Below are 20,306 nucleotides of genomic sequence, written 5' to 3' on the forward strand. Positions count from 1 at the left end.
TGGGCCCTTCAGCCCACAATACTGTGTTGACCAATTTATAAATTTACTCCTTCCCTCCCTCGCACCCATCACCCTCTGTTTTTCATCCATGAGTCTTTTCAATGCCCCTAATGTTCCAGCCTCCACCCCCCACCCCCAGTAAGGCATTCCAGGCCCCCACAACTCTGTGTAAAAACACTTACCCCGACATCTCCCCTGAACTTTGCTCCTCTCATTTTGTTCAGACGTTGTGCAGTATTTGTTAATACTTTACACGTATTGAACTACCTCAGCCACTTTTCCCCCTGACTCTGCATCCTGTCGTAAACCTACAGCAATTTTCTACACTATCCATACCTCCAATCTTCGCAAACCCATTGACCCAACCTTCCTCGAGGTGAGGTGTGGAGCAAGTTTGCAGGTGGCACAACACCTGGTGGAGTTGTGGAATAGCAAGGAAGATTGTGAAAGGATACAGCTGGAAATGTGGGCATTGAGAGAGCAGGGGAAGTTTAACCCAGACAAGGGTGATGCGATTCACCTTGGAATATCAAACGCAAGTCAACGACAGGACCGCTGCAAGGATCGATGTACAGAAGGATCTTGGGAAGCTCTTTGAAAGGTTAACAGGAGTAGAGCAGAGGGATCTAGGAGTGTAGGGACATAGTAAAGAGGAGTCACGAGTATAGAGAATGGTCAAAAAGGCTTTTGGCACATTGGCCTTCATTAGTACCGAAGTTGGGAGGTTGTACAAGATGTGGGTTAGGCTCCATTTGGAGAATTGTGTCCAGTTTTGGTCGCCAAGCTACAGGATAGTTGTCATCAAACTGGAGAGAATATAGAGATTTGCGAGGAGTTGCCTGGACTCAGGGGCCTGAGGTGTCGAGAGAGATTGAGCAGGTTGGGGCTTTATGACATGGAGCAGAGGAGGATGAGGGGATCTCACAGAGGTGGAGAGAAGTGAAACAGGAGTTTGCAGTCGCTGTGACTGTGGTAAAAACACACCAGTCAGCCGTCCCACCCACGATTTATAGCTTTGCGGCCCAGGGGCTCTTTCTGGGGTTTGAGTGTCTTTATTTGTCGCTGTCTATTCTGCTTTTGGACCCCGTAGATGTTGGAGATCCCTGTAAAGCATTTCTAAGGCTGAAGTGTGATAGGACACTCCCCACTAGCCTGGGTGAGGGCAGCTTCAAGAACTCTCAAGAGGCTCAACAGCACCAGGACACAACAGCACATTTGATAGAACTCTGCCCCTCACCCCTCACCCCCACAGCAGCAGCAACATGAACAGGATGCTCTGTAGCAACTCATTGCAACTGCACCTTCCAAGCTCATCCCTCCAGGACAAGGGCAGGAAGAGCATGGGGAACACCACGGCCTGGAGGTTGCCCTCCACACCAGTCTGACTTGGGAAGGAGGTGGCACATGAATTGCTGGTCTTCATTCATCAGAGGATTGAGTCAAGTGCCGGGAGGTAATAAAACTTGGGAGTATTGTTTTAATTTCTGGTTGTGTTGAAGCTATGGAGAGACTGCAGAGATTCATCAGGATGCTGCATCAACTGGAGAACGTGCCTTATGAAGAAAGGTTGACTCAGCTCAGACTTTTCTCTAGACAATAAAGGAGTAGAAGATTGCGAGGAGCATAGACAGAGTGGAGTAGCAGCACCTTTCTCCCAGGTTGGCAATGGCCAATACCAGAATACATCTGTTTAAGGTAAGGGGTGATGTTAGAGACAGGATGCCTTTTAAACACGGAGAGTGGGGGTGCCTGGAACACATGAATGGTATGGGTGCTCTGGGGTTAGTAAGGGATACTTAAGGTGGTATGTGAATGGAAAAAAGGTTGAGAACAAGTGCTATATAATTCCTTTACCATCAGGATTAGGGACAGTCATCATGGCTTTGTACATGGTAGGTCGTGTTTAACCAATCATAGTTTTTTTCAGGTTACCAGGAAAGTTGACAAAGGCTGTGGATGGACTTTAGTAAGGTCTTTGACAAGGTCTCACATGGGAGGTTAGTCGGGAAGGTTCAGATGCTTGATATTCATGAAGTAGTGAACTGTATTCGACAATGGCTGGACGGGAGAAGCCAGAGAGTAGTAGTGGATGGTTGCTTCTCAGACTGGAGGCCTGTGACTAATGGTGTGCCTCAGGAATCGGTTCTGGGACCATTGTTGTTTGTCATCTATATCAATGATCTGGATGATAATGTGGTAAATTGGATCAGCAAGTTTGCAGATGACACTAAGATTGGAGGCGTTGTGGACAGCAAAGAAAGATTTTCAAAGCTTGCAGAGGGATCTGGACCAGCTGAAAAATGGGTGAAAAATGGCAGATGGAATTTAATCCAGACAAGCGCGAGGTGTTGCAGTTTGGAAGGACAAACCAAGAAAGGACGTACACAGTGAATGGTTGGGCACCAAGGAGTGGGGTAGAACAGAGGGATCTGGGAATGCACAATTCCCTGAAAGTGACATCACAGTTGGTTAGGGTTGTTAAGAGAACTCTTGGCATATTGGCCTTTGTAAGTCAAGAAGTTGGGATGTTACGGGAAAGTTGTAGAAGACATTGGTGAGGCCTAATTTAGAGTATAGCGTGCAGTTTTGGTCACCGAACTACAGGAAAGATATCAATAACATAGAAAGAGTGCAGAGAAGATTTACATACAAACTCCTTACAGACAGCATGGGATTCTAACCCTTGTTCTGATCATTAGTGCTGTAAGGCCATTGTATACACCAACCGTACCACCCAGAGGCAGTGACTGATAGGTATCTGAATAGTCAGGGCATCAAAGATTATGGGGAGAAGACAGGGCAATGGGCCTGAGTTGGAGAACAGATCAGCTTATGATGGAATGGTGGAATGGACTCAATGGGCCAAATAGCCTACTGCTATAATGGTCTACTCAGAAATGAATGACAAACTGACAATCCAGCCTGACCAGTTGCCTCCGTGCTAATTCAAACCCTCCAGTCCCAGTACCATCATGTGAATCTTTCTCTGCACCCTTTCTGTTAACACCACCTTTTCTACAGCCAGTCAAACGATACTCCAAATGTCATCTCCCCAACGTCTCGTACAGCTGTAATACAATGCACCAACTCCGGTACCAATGCCCTGACCGAAGAAAGCCAAGAATTCCAAAAACCTTAACCACACCTCTAATTGTGTTGCTACTTTCAGAAAACTATCATCCTGCACCCTTGTTATTTGTTTGCCAACTCTCCAAAGTCCATCATTTTCCATGTCAATACTGCACAGATTTTACTGATCAAAGTGCATCACCTCACACTTGTCCAAATTCAATTCCACCTGCAGTTCCTTCACCCACTTCCCCAGTCGACCTGGATCCTTTTGTAATCTAGGGGCCCTTTCATGCCAAGCCTCTGCCTGGAGGCCGGCTTAGTGTTGGGGGGAAAAACATCAAATTTACCTTTCATGAAGCAGCCCTGAAAGGGTCCTCCTGCATCACATTGATGTTGAGCAACACCTCCGGAGCCAGGGCAACTGCTGCCGTAGCAACATCCATCATAAATACGTGAGAGCAGTGTTTCCCAGAACAGTTCCAGTGCATGGGTAGGGAAGATGGCCATTGCTCTGCCACATTTTGAGCTGCAGAGCAGCCCAGTGAGGGGCTGGAATGTCTGTTTGGACTCCGACTGAGTGCCCCTGCCCCGACGGCTCACTCTGGCCACCCTTTCCCTGAGGGGATCTAAAGAGAGTTGAAAGAGGGGAGATGGGTCGCTGTCATCTGCCTGCCCCTGACCAGTCGCAGTAACCATATATAACCACTTACAGCACAGAACAGGCCAGTTCGGTCCTACTAGTCCATGCCGTAGCAAATCCCCACCCTCCTAGTCCCACTGACCAGCACCCAGTCCATACCCCTCTAGTCCCCTCCTATCCATGTAACGATCCAGTCTTTCCTTAAATGTAACCAATGATCCCGCCTCGACCACGTCTGCCGGAAGCTCATTCCACATCCCCACCACCCTCTGCGTAAAGAAATTTCCCCTCATGTTCCCCTTATAATTTTCCCCCTTCAATCTTAAACCATGTCCTCTAGTTTGAATCTCCCCCTTTCTTACTTGAAAAAGCTTATCCACATTTACTGTGTCCCTTTTAAAATCTTAAACACCTCTATCAAGTCCCCTCTCAATCTTCTACGCTCCAGAGAAAAAAGCCCCAGTCTGCACAACCTTTCCCTGTAACTCAGACCCTGAAATCCTGTCAACATTCTCGTAGCTGTACATTCATGAGGCAGTGGAGCGCAACACACCCCCCCACCCCCGAGATTATCCTTCCGAGAGGCGTCTTGGAGCCGGCCACGGCGCAGTCATAGAGGCAAGTCTCCCAACTTAAGGGCGGATAATCTCCCTTTATAGTCGGGCTTTTCCACTCCATGAAAGGGCCTTGGGACAGGCTCTGTTCAAATTTTATGGGCCCTTGTTCTGGTGATGCAGTCAAGTTTAGTTGGTTTCTTTTCTTTTCTCCTACCAACTACATTAAAAATATTTTACCATTTCAATCCGAAAACCGTCTTAAATGTGCTGTGACCCCACCCCCAGGGGCTGTATGGCCCCAGTGAGAACGGCTGCACGAGACCAAAGATTGGTTGTCTGCAAAATGACTAAATGTGCCCCCTCTACAACATCATCCAGTTAAATAAGAAAATCTGCTGAAGCTGCGATTGTATTTACAAAAGTGCTGGGGAAACTCAGCAGGTTAGATGGCAGAGGCATGACCAATGTTCGGGCAAAAAACCAGACAGGAGCCTGAATAAAATGGTAGGGGGGGGGGGGGGCGTGGAAGGAATACAGGAATACAGGTCGAGAGACAAGGAAGTCATTGGTGGGTATGAGAGGGAGGGCAGCGAGGAAAAAAAGCCATGAAGTGTCATCCAGGTGTTCACCAGACCGAGCCCTGTCGTCAGAGTAGCACAATCCCAGGAGGGGGGAGATTACTGGAATGTACATTTTTATGGGGTTGATAGGGGAGATATGGGAGTTCTGACAGCAGGGGAGCCGGGGGTGGGGGGGGGTACTGTCTCAAAATAGTAGCTCAGCCATCAATTGAAAAGAAATGACTTCACACAATGGGGCTTGGATTCTCTCAGAAAGAGGGCCGTGGACCTGCAAGTTATTCAGAAGTGTGTTTGGGCATAAATGTAATTAAGAGTATAAATACAGAGCGGGAAATGGAGCTAAAAATGAACTGTAACCTCACCGGTGTCGCAGCCAAAAAAGACAGAGTGGTCTCCTATGTGCCCCAGACTTTAGGGTTCCCTCAACTAGAGCAGTACGTTACATTAGTCTTCAGCCTAATAACATTGTGAAGCTTCTCTGCCTCAAACGCACAGCAACATCCTCCTCTGATGACCAGTGTTGGAAATGGGGGGGGGGGGGGGGGAGGGGAGAAATCTGGTGAGTGGGAGGCTTTTTAAAAGTGAAATGGGAGAGTATCATGTTTCTGTTAAGAGTGAAGGGAAAGGTTGCTAGGATTAGAGAACAATGACAAACACGGGGCAGAAGCTCTGGTCAGGTACAAGGAACGTGCCAGTGTGGGAGAATCCCTGGAATGTACGAGTGCACACAAAGGAAATCAGGAAAAGAAATGGGACAGAAAGAACCTTCTCACTGTAATAGGCATAAAGTGTACGTTGAACATGGTACATTACAGTACAGACCCTTCAGCCCATGATGTTGTGCAGACCTACATAAACCAACTCAACAAATTAAGCCTTCCTTCCTACACATAACAATTACAGCACGGAAACAGGCCATTAGGCCCTTCTAGTCCGCACCGAACCAAACACCCCTTTCTAGTCCCACCTCCCTGCACAATGCCCATAACCCTCCATCTTCTTCTCATCCATAGACCTGTCCAACCTTTTCTTAAATAATACAATTGACTCCGCCGCCACTATTTCTCCCAGAAGCTCATTCCACACGGCTACCACTCTCTGAGTAAAGAAGTTCCCCCTCATGTTACCTCTAAACCTCTGCCCCTTAATTCTTAACTCATGTCCTCTTGTTTTAATCTTTCCTCCTCTTAACGGAAATAGTCTATCCACATCCACTCTGTCTATCCCTTTCATAATCTTAAATACTTCTATCAAATCCCCTCTCAACCTTCTACGCTCCAAAGAATAAAGACCTAATCTGTCCAATCTCTCCCTATACTCTAGATGCTTAAACCCAGGTAACATTCTGGTAAACCTTCTCTGCACTCTCTCCACTCTGTTTATATCCTTCCTATAATTAGGCGACCAGAACTGCACACAGAACTCCAAATTAGGCCGCACCAACGTCTTATACAATCTCAACATCACCTCCCAACTCCTATATTCCATGCAATGATTGATAAAGGCCAGCATACTAAAAGCCTTCTTCACCACCCTATTCACGTGAGTTTCTACCTTCAGGGAACGATGTACCGTTACTCCTAAATCTTTCTGCTCTTCTGTATTCATCAATGCTCTCCCATTTACCACGTATGTCCTATTCTGATTCTTACCAAAATGAAGCACCTCACACTTATCAGCATTAAATTCCATCTGCCATTTTTCAGCCCACTTTTCTAAGCAGCCCAAATCCCTCTGCAATCCTTGAAAACCTTCTTCATTATCCACTATTCCACCTATCTTAGTATCGTCTGCACATTTACTAATCCAATTCACCACCCCGATAAGCTTTTTTCCAGTATCTATATGCCCGTCTTTTTGTTTAAATGGCCCTATTGTACCAACGCCCTCCACCACCCACTACTCTCTGTGTAAAAAAAAAACGTCTCCCCTCAACATCCCTCCCTTCACTTTGTACATACTCTACTGTTTGCTATTCCTGCCCCGAGATAAAGGTGCTGGCCATTCACCCCATCTATGCCTTTCAGAATCTTGTCAACTTCTATCAAGTCACCTCATCCTTCTACGCTCCAAATAGTTGCAGCTCTGCTAACCTTGCCTCATTAAGACTTGTTTACCAATCAAGGTGATATCCTGATAAATCTCTGTACTCTCCAAAGCTCCCACATTTTTCCTGTAATGAGGTGACCAGAAGTGAACACAATACTCTAAATGTGGTCTCACCAGAGATTTAGAGCTGCAACAAGACCTCACCTAAACTCAACCCCCAGCTAATTAAGGCCTTGAAGTGTCAGCTTTAAGGCCTTCTTAATTAGCCAATCAACCTGTGCAACATCCTTGAGAGATCTCTGGACTGGGAGGCCCAAGGTTCCTCTTTTCTTCCACTGTTAAGAACCTTGCCATTAACTATTTCTTCCGCCTTCAAGTTTGAGCTGCCCAAATGCATCACCTCACACTTATCCGGATTGAATTCCACCTGCCAGTTCTCCACCCAACTCTGCATCCTGTCTGCATCATTGCAACCATAGATAACCTTCAACACCATCCACAACTCCTCCAGTCTTCGTCTCATCTGTACAAATGAACTGAAACCAGAGATATCTTTAGCAGATAAGATCAAGTAGAATCCCAGAGTTTCTATATTAAAAGCAATAGGACAATTATGGAGAGAATAGATCCCCTGAGGATTAGTGTGGTCCCCTGTATGTAGAGATGGGAGAGGCCTTAAATAATCATTTCTCATCTGTATTCACTCTGAAGGTGGTTATGAATGCCAAGGAATTCTGGAAAGAACAGTGATGGCCTGAAACAAATCCACATGGGGTTGTTGACAGCCCTGAGGTGCATGAAAGTAGACAAGTCCTTGGAGCCAAATATTTAATCCAGTCAAGTACAAAATGCCATATTTTGGAAGTTACACCAGGACAGAACATAGTGAATGGCAGGCCCATTGGAAGTACAGGGATACCTTGTATAACATGATTTAGAACGTGGGTTTGGCTATAACGTGGTTTATAATTTTAATATAGTAATAATCCAAATTGGTTAAATGTTATTAATATTGCATTACCAACAGTGGTGCAATAATTTAATGTATGTCCCTCCTACCACCAACCCCCCCCCCCATTCCTTCACTCACCTCTGATGGCATTGGTGTAGGTGAAGACACTGACCCACGTGGTGTACTCCTCTTACCTCCACCACAGTGAGCCCCGGCCCACTCCACATCTCGGACATCCCCCCCGCCACCCCTGCCCACCGTCTATGAGCCAGCGGACTAACCACACTGCTGGTTGATGTATCTCCCCGTCCCAAATCCTGCCCCTTGAGACAGAGGACCCTGTTCCCCTCTGCTCTTCCTCCCACACCTCTTTGACGTCAGTGGCCAGGATAAAACTGTCTCTCAATGACGTTATAAAGACATGCACGATGGAAAAAAAGACTAAAGTGCAAACGACCCAAGACAGAGATTTTCTTAAATCATGTTCACTCATTGCTCATATGTCATTTTTCAGTTTTATATAATCCCTTTTAAATATTTTATGCACGTTTGCAATAAGAGTTCGAGCCAAAAGAAAAATAATTTTAGGATTGGAACGTACTGTATTACATTAAAGGAAGAGGGCAGTTTTCCATAACACTGAACTTGCTTGGAGCAGGGTATCCTTGTGCACAACACACACACACAATGTACAATTCCTTGAGTGGCAGTACAAATAGAGATGGTGAAGGTAGAAAGCACACTTGCATTCATCGGATGGGGCAGAGAACAAGAGCTGGAATATCACGTTACAGCAGTTCAAGATGCTGGTGACACCGTACCTGCAGTATGGTGCAGTTCTGGTCACCAAACCATACGACTGAACTACTGAACAGAGAGGGTGCAGAAATGTTTCATTACACTGATGGAGAAGACCAAAAGACATAGGAGCAGAAATAGGCCATTCAGCCCATTGAGTCCACCCTGTCATTTAATCATGAGTTGATTCATTCTCCCACTCAGCCCCACTGCCTGGTCTCTCCAAAACTTTTAATGCCCTGGCTCATCAAGGACCTATCAATCTCTGCCTTAAATACACTCAATGTTCCCAGCCTCCATAACCACCTGTGGCAACAAATTCCTCAGATTTACCACCGTCTGGCTGAAGAAATTCCTCTGCATCTCTGTTCTAAGTGGACGCCTTTCAATCCTGAAGTTGTGCCCTCTTGTCCTAAAGTCTCCCACCATGGGAAACAACCTTTCTACATCTACTATGTCCATGCCTTTCAACATTCTAAATGTTTCAATTAGAATTCCACCCCCCCCCCTCCTCATTCTCCCAAATTCCAACAAGTACAGGCCAAGAGCCATCAAATGTTCCTCATATAATTCTTTCATTCCTGGAATCATCCTTGTGAACCTCCTCTGAATCCTCAATTCACATCTGATGCAGCTGATTTGTGCTACAAGGAGAGACTAGACAGGTTGGGACAGGGAGGCACAGGGCATACAGAGACTGATGAAATCACAAGGGTCATAAATAAGGTGGATAGCAACATGGTAGAGGAGGGTTTAGGGGGGGGTTGTGGGTAAGATTTAAAGGGAACCCAAGGGATGTTCTACTATACAGAGCAGCTGAAGGAAGTGGTAGAGGCAGGTAGAATTATGATATACAAACTTGCTGGAGAATGCAGTAGTCATGGAGCATTGATAGGAATTAAAGGGTAATGGTTCAGGCATGGGTCCTCGGAAAGGTATAATTAATTTTTTTTTTAAACAATAGAACATGAGAGAGAGAGAAGAAATAGGGCTAGCTTAGATAGGACCTGCGACCACGTTGTATAACTACGACAAGCCTTCAGCGATCACACATGACATTTTATTTATTCCTTACGATCTTGGCAGATTAAAACTAGAGTTGTTCGTCTGTCAGGAAACCTGTCATTGTTGTATAGTCCAACAGGTTGTAGCTTGCTGCGCCATTAGCATTTTGACACCGCTGTCCACTGAGTTCTCCAACCATTGTGCCTTGGCCAGGGTTCAATGACAGATAAATCCAACGCCAACCATATGACGAGCCAGGACCAGGTTGTGCGGATGATGGATGCTGGCTGCTCTACTTCGTCTCCTCTCGCTCCACATCCAAAAGTGCAGAGCGGATGCCAAGTTTCTTTAGCTCCTCCACGAGATCTCCGTTCTGGTGCATCTGCAGCAGGATGTCGCATCCACCTACAAACTCACCGTCAAAGTAGATCTGAGGGATGGTCGGCCAATTGGAATAATTTTTAATACCTGTTTCAAAGAACAAATGGCTAGACTGAGTGAGGGCCATGCATCAATGACCTTCTACTGCTTAATGTTGAGATCCCTTTTCCCGGCGCTGGCTGAAGGATCATCTGCCTGTACTATCTTTTACAATTTTCCTAATCCCAAAATCCAGATCATGACACATGAACAGAAATAGGCTATTCAGCCCATCGAGTCTGCCCCACCATTCAATCATGAGCTGATTCATTTTCCTACTCAGCCCCACTGCCCAGATTTCTCCCCATAACCTTTGATGCCCTGGCTAATCAAAAACCTACCAATCTGGGATATAACCATGCAAAGGACTTAGACAGATGAGCTTTGGTTGAGCTCTCCATTAAAAGTTCTAAATAGATGGTCAAAAATTGAAAATCAATTTTAATCAAAAATGGATAAAGCATGAAGAAGCTAAGGCAGCCGAGAACAAAGACTGAAGAAAGCTCCTCTTCAACCAGGAACATTGGGTGAAAGTCCGAAAGGGAGCAGTGCAAAAATGGCGACAGGCCCAGCAGAGCCACGTAAAACTGAGGAGTCAGGTGAAGAGCTGAGCATCATCCTGGAGACTTTGAGTAACCGATTCTTAAGTGTTGAAACAGTGATGAGAGATATGACAGAGAAAATGACCAAAATAAAAGCTATCGTTGAAGATCTGATGAAGAGAATGGATTGAGCAGAGTCTGAATTGAGTCAAATAAGCAAGGACAGCTGGACAAAATTGCCCACATGGAAAACTTCAGTCAATGGAAGAATGTCCAAATTATTGGAATGAAGGAAGGAATCGAGGGAAGAGACCCAGTGAAATTTTTTCTACAATGGATCCCACAAGTGTTGGGAGAAGACTAATTTGGAGAAAAACTACATACTGAGAAAGCTCACTGAACATTCAGACCCAGAAGAACCAGCGATCAGAGACCAAGGCCAGTTCTGGTGAGAGATAACGGGAGATGATTCTGGGAGCAGGCACATGATTACTCAAAGCAGAATAATGGCTGCCCAAGATTGACCTTGAATAAACAAAGAAAAGAATTTGATGATGTGAAAAGACAACTACATGCTAAAAACTTGAAATATTCAATATGTTCTGCCACTTTGAGGGTTGAAGTAGTGGAAGGGAACCAGCGATTTTTCAAGACCAAGAACGAGGTGGAAGACTTTCTGCAAAGTTTATAAAGTAAAAAAAATTACAGTTGTTGAGGGAGAAGAATGTGAAAATATTCATAATGGAACTAAGTAAAAGTTGTATTTTTAATTTTTATAAAACTGTCTTGAATTTATTCTTTAAAAGTGTATAGAAATCCTCATGGAAAGCTCAAAAAAAGGAAATAAATTTGAGAAAAATGGTAGCAGGGTGGAGACTCCGGACTAAGGGGGAAAATGGTGCCTGGAAAGGAGTAGCAAAAAGATGGCTCTTGTGGAAGAAAAAATTAGTAAAGAAAGTTTTAGTTCGTGACTAGTAAGCTGTCCACTGCCACTTTTAAGTCTATTAATCATTAAAAGGACCCTCAGTACGTTAAGCTGTACGCTGCTGAATAAGACTGTAGACCCTCTGCATTTTGCCAGACACTTTGAATTGTTTCTTTTTGAATCAACCAATGACAATTGCTTTCTCCCTGAAACGGTGGACGCTCTCAGAGCTTCAGTGTGTCATGCGTCTACTGTTTGTACCTTTGTATAAATTAAACTGGCTGGTCCGTGCTCAGGCAGAGCAGCCCCCGTATTTTGGTGGGACTGTTCTCCAAGATATCTTGTAAATAAAAATTCCTTCTGAAGTGACTCCCTGGTGCCTCGGCCGAGTTATTTCGTTATAAAACACTTTTCTCCGCAACAGCTCTAAAGGGAGGGATTCCTCTTCATTGGGAGATTCTGCGGGATCTTTTTGCATGCTTTCGGGACTTGACCTATACGTCACAGTCGGGACAGACATTGTGGGTTTTTCTTAAAGAGGAAGGGTCACTTTATTATTTAAAGAGTCAAAGAGATTTTACTGCTAAAAATATATTGTTTTAAAGAAAAATTTGGATAGAACATTAAAATTTATTAGTTTTAATGTTGATGGAATTAATGGGGTAGTGAAAATGGGTCTTGCCATACCTTAAAAAAATTCTTTTTACCAATTTAGAATATGAAAAATTAAAAAGAGGGTGGGTGGGGCAAGTAATATCGTCTTCGTTTGGATCAAAAGGAAGAGGTGCAACGATTTTAATTAATATACGAGATGTTAACCAATCAAGCTGGAAGATTTGTAATGCACACTAGAATTTATGCAGAATCATGGACGTTTATGAACATTAATGCCCCAAATTATGAAGTCTTCAAAGAAGATTTCTTTTTTAAAACTACAGGAAAGACAAAACATATTGATTGGAGATTTCAATTTTTGTTTACATTCAATATTGGACAAATTAGCGAGAACGGTAACAAGGGCGAAAGCTGGAAAAATGACTCTTATTTAAATCGAATTGATATATGGAGGCGGCTCAACCCCTTAGAACCATAGGAAACAGGCCATTCAGCCCTTCTAGTCTGGGCCAACCATTGTTCAGCTAGTCCCAATAACCTGCTCCCATTCCATAATCCTCCAGACCTCTCCCATCCACATATCTATCCAATTTATTTTTAAAACTCAAGATCTTGTCCGCACCCACCACATCAGATGGCAGCTCATTCCACACTCCCACCACTCTCACTGAAGAAGTTCTCCCTAAGCCAGGGGTTCCCAACCTGGGTACATGTACCCCCAGTGGTACATTTGTACTTTTCAGGGGGTACATTTGGTCTGAGAATAACCACTACGGTACAATACATGGTATTGTAATCTGCAGTCAGATTGCACAATGTCGTGGTTTTTTTAAAAATCCTTAATTTTTAGGGGTACACGGGAACCTATAAAAATGCGCAAGGGATACAGAGGAACAAAATGGTTGGGAACCCTTTCCCCCTAAAGCCATGTCCTCTCCTAGAAAGAGACTACTCGTTCTATTCAAGGGTACATGATTCAAATTACAAGGATTGACCTATTTATAATGTCTGCTCAGTTACAAAGTAGAGTGGTAAAAAAGGGGCAAGATTTTTATCAGATCACTCGCCATTAACATTAACTATTATGATAATGGAAAAGCAAGAAAGTATGTACAGATGGAGCCTTAATGCTACATTATTAAAGAAGATTTCTGTGAATTTATTCAGAGACAGATAGAAACATTTGTCCGAGGGGACAAATTATTTCTTATACTAAAAATCTTGAGAAAATATGCAAGAGACTTAGAAGGTCTAGAGAAGGATATAACAAAAGAAATAAGAAAAATATAGAATAGTCGAGAACAAAAAGTTACAATATAATACACTACAAACATATGGAATGGAAAAAATGATACTAAAAACTAAACAAAAATATTATGAATTAAGAGAATGGGCATGCAAAGTATTATCTTAGCAGGTTAAAACAGAGGCGTCATCCAGAATGATAAATACAATAGAAACAGAAGCTAATATAACAGATAAATATGTTTTGACAATATTGTATGAAACGATATAAATCAGAATTAGTAGATGAAAACAAGATGGAAAATTTTTTAATAAATATTGAACTTCCCAAACTAGGAGAGAAAAAGATGATTTAGATGCTCCTTTTACAGGGGAAGAAATAGAGAAAGCTCTGGGTACTTTACAAGCTAATAAGTCCCCGGGGGAAGATGGGTTTCCTCCTGAGTTCTGTAGACAATTTAAAGATTTGTTGATGCCTCTGTTGATGGATGTGTTGGACCAGGCGGTGGAGACCCAAACCCTCCTCGAAACTTTTTCAACTGCTATAATTTCAGTGCTACCAAAGAAAGGTAAAGACCCATTAAAAACCTCATCATACAGACCAATATCTCTTCTGAATGCAGACTATAAAATTCTAGCAAAAGGTATTAGCTAATAGATTGGGTGAGTATTTACCAAAATTAATACATTTTGATCAGGTGGGATTTATTAAAGGATTCTTCAAATAGTCCAGGTAGATTATTCAATAAAGTACGTACGGAAAAATCAAGGTCGAATCCAAACATAACTATTTCTCTAGATGCAGAAAAGGCCTTCAACCGACTAGAATGGTCTTCCTTATATAAAACATTGGAAAAATTTGGTGTAGGTAGAAAATTTATAGAGTGGATAAAAACTATTATAAGCCAAAAGCTAAAATTATAACGTTATAATTTTTCCCTGGAGTAGACAGGGGTGTTCCCCATCTCTAGGGCTATACATCCTAGCTATTGAACCCCTGGGGGAGATTATAAGAAGTGATCCAGATATTAAGAGCTTCAAAGTTGGACGGGAAAAACATAAAATTAGCCTATTTGCTGAGGATGTGCTGTTATACTTCTGATCCGGATGATTACAAACAATATTTGAAAAATATGGAAGAATGTCAGGATACAAAATAAATCTGGATAAAAGTGAGATAATGTCATTGCAGAATTTTGATTATGAAAGATACCAAAAAGGCAGTAGATTTAAATGGAAGAAAGATGGAATTAAATATTTAGAAATAATGACAGATAGTAATTTACAGAACTTGTATGAGCTTAATTGTACCCCACTACTAGAAAAAAATAGAAAAAACTTTACAGAAATGGAAAGATCTGCTGAATACATTAGTAGAAAGGGCAAAATGTATAAAAATGAAGGTAATGCCAAGACTACAGTATCTCTTTAAATCATTGCCTATTGTACTAACTACACATTTCCTTAAATTATTACATAATTGTACAAGATAATTCCTATGCAAAGTACCAATAAATTGCACTGGAAAAGTTAACGTATTATCTCTCAGCACAAGCAAGGTTTCCATCGTCTTTGTTTCAAGAAAACGGTCCCCTTCGTGGAGTCAAATGCGACTGAATTCAATAAAAGAGGAAACGGTGAAGGACTATAAAGGATTATAAGTGGAATAACAAATTATTAAGATTTTAAAAATGGACAATCCTATATTAATACAGATGATTACAACATGGCAAGAAATAAATTAATGTATCAGAAAAAAGCAGGTACATCACTGGGACACCATTATGTAAAAATATACGACTGCCTATGAACCTGGGTAACAAAATACTGAATTCATGGTATGACGAAGGAATAAGATATGTTGATAACTGTTATATGGAGGGATCTCTGGTGTCTTTTGAACAATTAAGAAATAAGTAGGGAGTAGCTAATGGGACCACCTTCTGCTTGCTCCAGCTAAGATCGTTCTAAAGATTGCGACCAAACTTAGCCCCACCTGAAATTAATGAGATGGAACAAACGATTTGGCTGGGAAACACACCTAAATTTATATCTAAAATGTACTTTGCTCTCCAAAATAAAAGTACAAAACCAAGTTTACAGAGATCGATCGAGAGAGAGAGAAGATGCTGGTCTGATTGGTGTTTGGATAGCATGGCATCAATTATAAAAGCATGATACGGATTAGTACAATAGAATTTTCTTCACCAATTATACCTCACACCTCAGAAATTACAAATCAAAATCAGAAATATCGGAGATGTGTTTTAGATGTGGATCAGAAACAGGAACGGTCGTACATGCCACCTGGTCGAGTGTGAAGGTGAGACCTTTCTGGCAGGATATTACTGAGGATAACAGACGTGGCTTTCACCGACGACCCAGAGCTTTATCTTTTGGGCAACTTTATTAAAATAAGTAAGAAACTAACTAAATTCCAAATTTCATTGTTAAAACAGCTTTAGCTACAGCTAAGAAATGTATTGCGATTACTTGGAAATCTGACTCTCCTCTACAGAGAGCACAATGGAAGTCAGATGAACAGTTGTATATCTCTCGGGGGGGAAAAAAAAAATCACATGTAATCTAAAGAACAAATATGACATATTTATAAAAATATGGCAACCAGATTTGCATTATATATGGGCCCAAATATAAATAAAAATAAATTATAAGTGATCTCCCCAATGAAGACTTTCTTTTTAAACCCAACTGTAAGCCCTGATGATGTAGATTTATAGTGGGTTGTTGTTTTGTTTTGTAAGTTTATATACATAAACTTTTTCTTACAAAACATACATTTTGAAAATGGAAAATTTTGATATGTATATTTATGGAAAAAAAAATATTTAAAAAAGCTATCAATCTCTGTCTTAAATACACCCAACGACCTGGCCTCCACAACTGCCTGTGGCAACAAATTTCTCAGATTCACCACCCTCTGGCTGAAGGAATTCCTCCACATCTCTGTTCCAGGTGGACACCCTTCAATCCTGAAGTTGTGCCCCCTTGTTCTGGACTCTCCCACCAAGGCAAACAACCTTTCCTCATCTACTCTGTCCATGCCCTTCAACTTTCAAAATGTTTCAATGAGATCCCCCCCTCATTCTCCTAAATTCCAGCGAGTACAGGCCAAGAGCCGTCAAACACTCCTCATGTGATAACCCTTTCATTCCTGGAATCATCCTTGTGAACCTCCTCTGAACCCTCTCCAACATCAGCTCATCCTTTCATAACAATCCTCCCCGTGAGGACTCAGCAGTCCCTTATAGAGCCTCAACATCACATCCCTGCTCTTGTATTCTATTCCTCTTGAAATATTCACTCCTTCCCCCGGAGTTCTTCTCTTAAATGTGTAATCATTAATTTGCATCCATTTGACACGGCTTTTTCCATCTCATATTTTAGGCGCCATTACAATTTTTTAAAAATTGCTAGACCTGGTTCAGACAGCATCTTGAGAGAGGACGTCAATATTTCAGGTCAGTGACCATTCCAACAGGGCAGAGAGAAACGAGTGCCATGGATGAGAGGTGCAGGACAAGGGTGAAACAGTAAGCAAGAAAATCCTTGACAGCGTTTCAGATCATTAACCTGAAAGACTGTCTGGATGCTGTCCAATCCCATTCTTTCCATCATGAACTGCTTCTTACATCAGGACTCCTCCATCAGTTTCACTCAATTTTGGCCTAAACCAAAGTCCAGGCTTATGAAATTTTAGAAGAGCAAACATTAAATAAATAACTGATTTTAAAAATAAAGGACAGAGCAAAACAACTGAGCTCTATCACTTCACTGAAATCACAAGCCATGTGCCAGACATCATAAGCTCAATCCAGCGCCGAAAGAGTTGTCTTTAAATAGTGGGCCCGCCACTGGCCAAGGATGGGACTGGGCTCATTGACAAAAATATTTCCAGGTAGCTTTCCAAAAGGAGTCTTAGCAAGATTTTAATTAAATTTTACTCACAGCATGTTAGAGGCCGATTCTTGCCATTTAAACCTGTGCTTTCCAATTATACTCAAATTAACCTCCGCTTTGAAGGGTGAGAGAAATCCAGAACACTGGGAGAAATCCCAAGCTGACACAGGGAGAACATACAAATATCTTACAGACCCCACCAGATTTGAACCCGAGTCACTGGCGGCTGTAGTGTCGCACTAACCAATACCAGAAGGCAAATGGAGTACTTCCAAACAGACCAGAACAGAACTTGTTCAAAACTGAGAAGCTAACTCAGCACAGGCCATTGTTAAAGCTGGGATTGGCAGGCTGCCATCATTTAGACTCAGTAATTTACCTCTCAATAATTTAACCTCCCTTTCTTTGGATTTGGCCTGCTAATTCTTAAACTTCCACGTAAGTAATTTTAAAGGAACTGTTCGTTAATCATTAAATTAGGGCTGCCAGCAATAATTCCACCAGTGTAGAAATTCTGCTGTGCCCGCAGGAAGAAGAATCTTAGGGTTGTATGTGATGTCAGGTATGTACTCTGACAATAAATCGGAACTTTGTATTTTGTCCCTATCTTGGAGGCCCTTTGGATTTTCAAAATCAACAGTTGGCATAGCTGTTAGCACAATGTCTTTTCAACGTCAGCGATCAGGACAGGGGTTCAAATCCCGCACTGTCTGTAAGAAGTTTGAACGTTCTCCCTGTGTCTGTGTGGGTTTTCCCCGGGGCTCTGCATTCCTCCTGCCTAAATTTAAAATGAAATAAAAACAAACTGTGGAGATGGCTGCCTTGCCCTCGATAATCCAATGACAAGAGTCCAGAGCAGTGAAAAGAGATTACAGTGAACACTATGCTTGGGAAACATTGCTATCAGAGCAGGGACAAAATCTTTTGTCACTTGATAAGAAATTACAATGAACAGTTGAATGCGAGGGATCTGGGGAGTGTTGTGGAGTAGAAGGACCTTGTTTGCTGTGTCACGGGGTGGTCATAAAGGCTTTTGGCACATTGGCCTTCATCTGTCCAAGTATTGAGTACAGAAGCTGAAGTTGTGTTACAGTTGTACAAGATGTTGGTGAGGTCCCATGTGGAGGTTTGTATTCAGTTTTGGATACTGTGCTGCAGGAAAGATGTTGTCAGGCTGCAGAGGGTACAGAGAAAATTTACAAGGATGTTGTCAGGACTCGGGGCCTGAGCTACAGGGAGACATTGAGCAGGTGGTGTTTTCTTCCTCGTGAAGAGAGGACAAGGGATGATTTCACAGAGATCAGATGAACACTCCCCCCCCTCCCCTCCCTCACCCCTTCCCCCCTCCCCTCCCATTCCCCCTCCCTCTCCCCCCTCCCCCCCCACCTCTCCCCTCTCCCTCTCCCTCCCTCTCCCCCCCCTCCCCCCTCTCCCCCCCCACCTCTCCCCCCCTCCCCCCCACCTCTCCCCCCCACCTCTCCCCCCTCTCCCCCCCCACCTCTCCCCTCCCTCCCCCACCTCTCCCCTCCCTCCCCCACCTCTCCCCTCTCCCTCTCCCCCCCTCCCCCCCCACCCCTCCCCCCCCACCTCTCCCCTCCCCCCCCTCCCCTCTCCCCCCCCTCCCCTACCTCTCCCCTCTCTCCCCCCTCCCCCCCACCTCTCCCCTCCCCCCCCCACCTCTCCCCCCCCCACCTCTCCCCTCCCCCACCTCTCCCCTCCCCCCCCACCTCTCCCCTCCCCCCCCTCCCCCCCCCCTCTCCCCTCCCCCCTCTCCCCTCCCCCCCCTCCCCCCCCCCCCTCTCCCCTCCCCCCCCCCCTCTCCCCTCCCCCCCCCTCTCCCCTCCCCCCCCCCTCCCCCCCCCTCTCCCCTCCCCCCCCCACCTCTCCCCTCCCCCCCACCTCTCCCCTCCCCCCCCCACCTCTCCCCTCCCCCCCCCACCTCTCCCCTCCCCCCCCCTCTCCCCTCCCCCACCTCTCCTCCCCCCCCACCTCTCCCCTCCCCCCCCACCTCTCCCCTCCCCCCCCCCTCTCCCCTCCCCCCCCCCTCTCCCCTCCCCCCCCTCTCTCCCCTCCCCCCCCCACCTCTCCCCTCCCCCCCCACCTCTCCCCTCCCCCCCCTCCCCTCCCCCCCCCACCTCTCCCCTCCCCCCCACCTCTCCCCTCCCCCCCCCACCTCTCCCCTCCCCCCCCCACCTCTCCCCTCCCCCCCCCCTCTCCCCTCCCCCCCCCCTCTCCCCTCCCCCCCCCCTCTCCCCCCTCCCCCCCCCACCTCTCCCCTCCCCCCCCCCACCTCTCCCCTCCCCCCCCCCCTCTCCCCCTCCCCCCCCCTCTCCCCTCCCCCCCCACCTCTCCCCTCCCCCCCCCACCTCTCCCCTCCCCCCCCACCTCTCCCCTCCCCCCCCCACCTCTCCCCTCCCCCCCCCACCTCTCCCCTCCCCCCCCCACCTCTCCCCTCCCCCCCTCACCTCTCCCCTCCCCCTCCCCCCTCCCCCCCCCTCTCCCCTCCCCCCCCCCACCTCTCCCCTCCCCCCCCCACCTCTCCCCCCCTCCCCCCCACCTCTCCCCTCCCCCCCCCACCTCTCCCCTCCCCCCCCCCCCTCTCCCCTCCCCCTCCCACCTTGCCGGATGTCCTGCTCGTCCAGCACGTTGTAGGCCCCGTACCCCTCCACCCCGTGCATGCGGAGGATCTGCACCACGGCGTTGCTGAAGCCGCACATGGGCTGGGCCGGGGTGCCCTTGATAAACACCACCACCTTGTCCTTCTTCACCAGGCCGTCGAGTCGGCGCCGCAGCGCGGCCTGTCCGTCCCCGCCGGCCTCGCCCAGCCAGCGCCCGGGCTGTGGCCCCACCGCCCGCCGGGCCACTGAGCACCAAGCGCCGCGCAGCAGCGAGAACATGGCCATGGATCCGGGCCCGGCCGCCGGCACCGCCCTCCTCGCTCATTGGTCACCGCCCTCCTCGCTCATTGGTCACCGCCCTCCTCC

The 20,306-nt window shown here is 45.5% G+C and overlaps 1 protein-coding gene across 1 annotated transcript; it reads right to left on the bottom strand.

Annotated features, from left to right (window-relative positions):
* Positions 1–9,687: 9,687 nt before the first annotated feature.
* Positions 9,688–20,272, bottom strand: glrx5 (glutaredoxin 5 homolog (S. cerevisiae)). Its single transcript, XM_069915807.1, has 2 exons — positions 19,940–20,272; positions 9,688–10,122 (listed from the first exon to the last, which is right to left on the bottom strand). The coding sequence occupies exons 1-2, from the start codon at positions 20,223–20,225 to the stop codon at positions 9,947–9,949; spliced, it is 462 nt and encodes a 153-aa protein (XP_069771908.1). The 5' UTR covers positions 20,226–20,272; the 3' UTR covers positions 9,688–9,946.
* Between the last annotated feature and the right edge of the window lie 34 nt (positions 20,273–20,306).

The sequence above is a fragment of the Narcine bancroftii genome, chromosome 2 (genome assembly GCF_036971445.1).
Source record: "Narcine bancroftii isolate sNarBan1 chromosome 2, sNarBan1.hap1, whole genome shotgun sequence".
NCBI lineage: Eukaryota > Metazoa > Chordata > Chondrichthyes > Torpediniformes > Narcinidae > Narcine > Narcine bancroftii.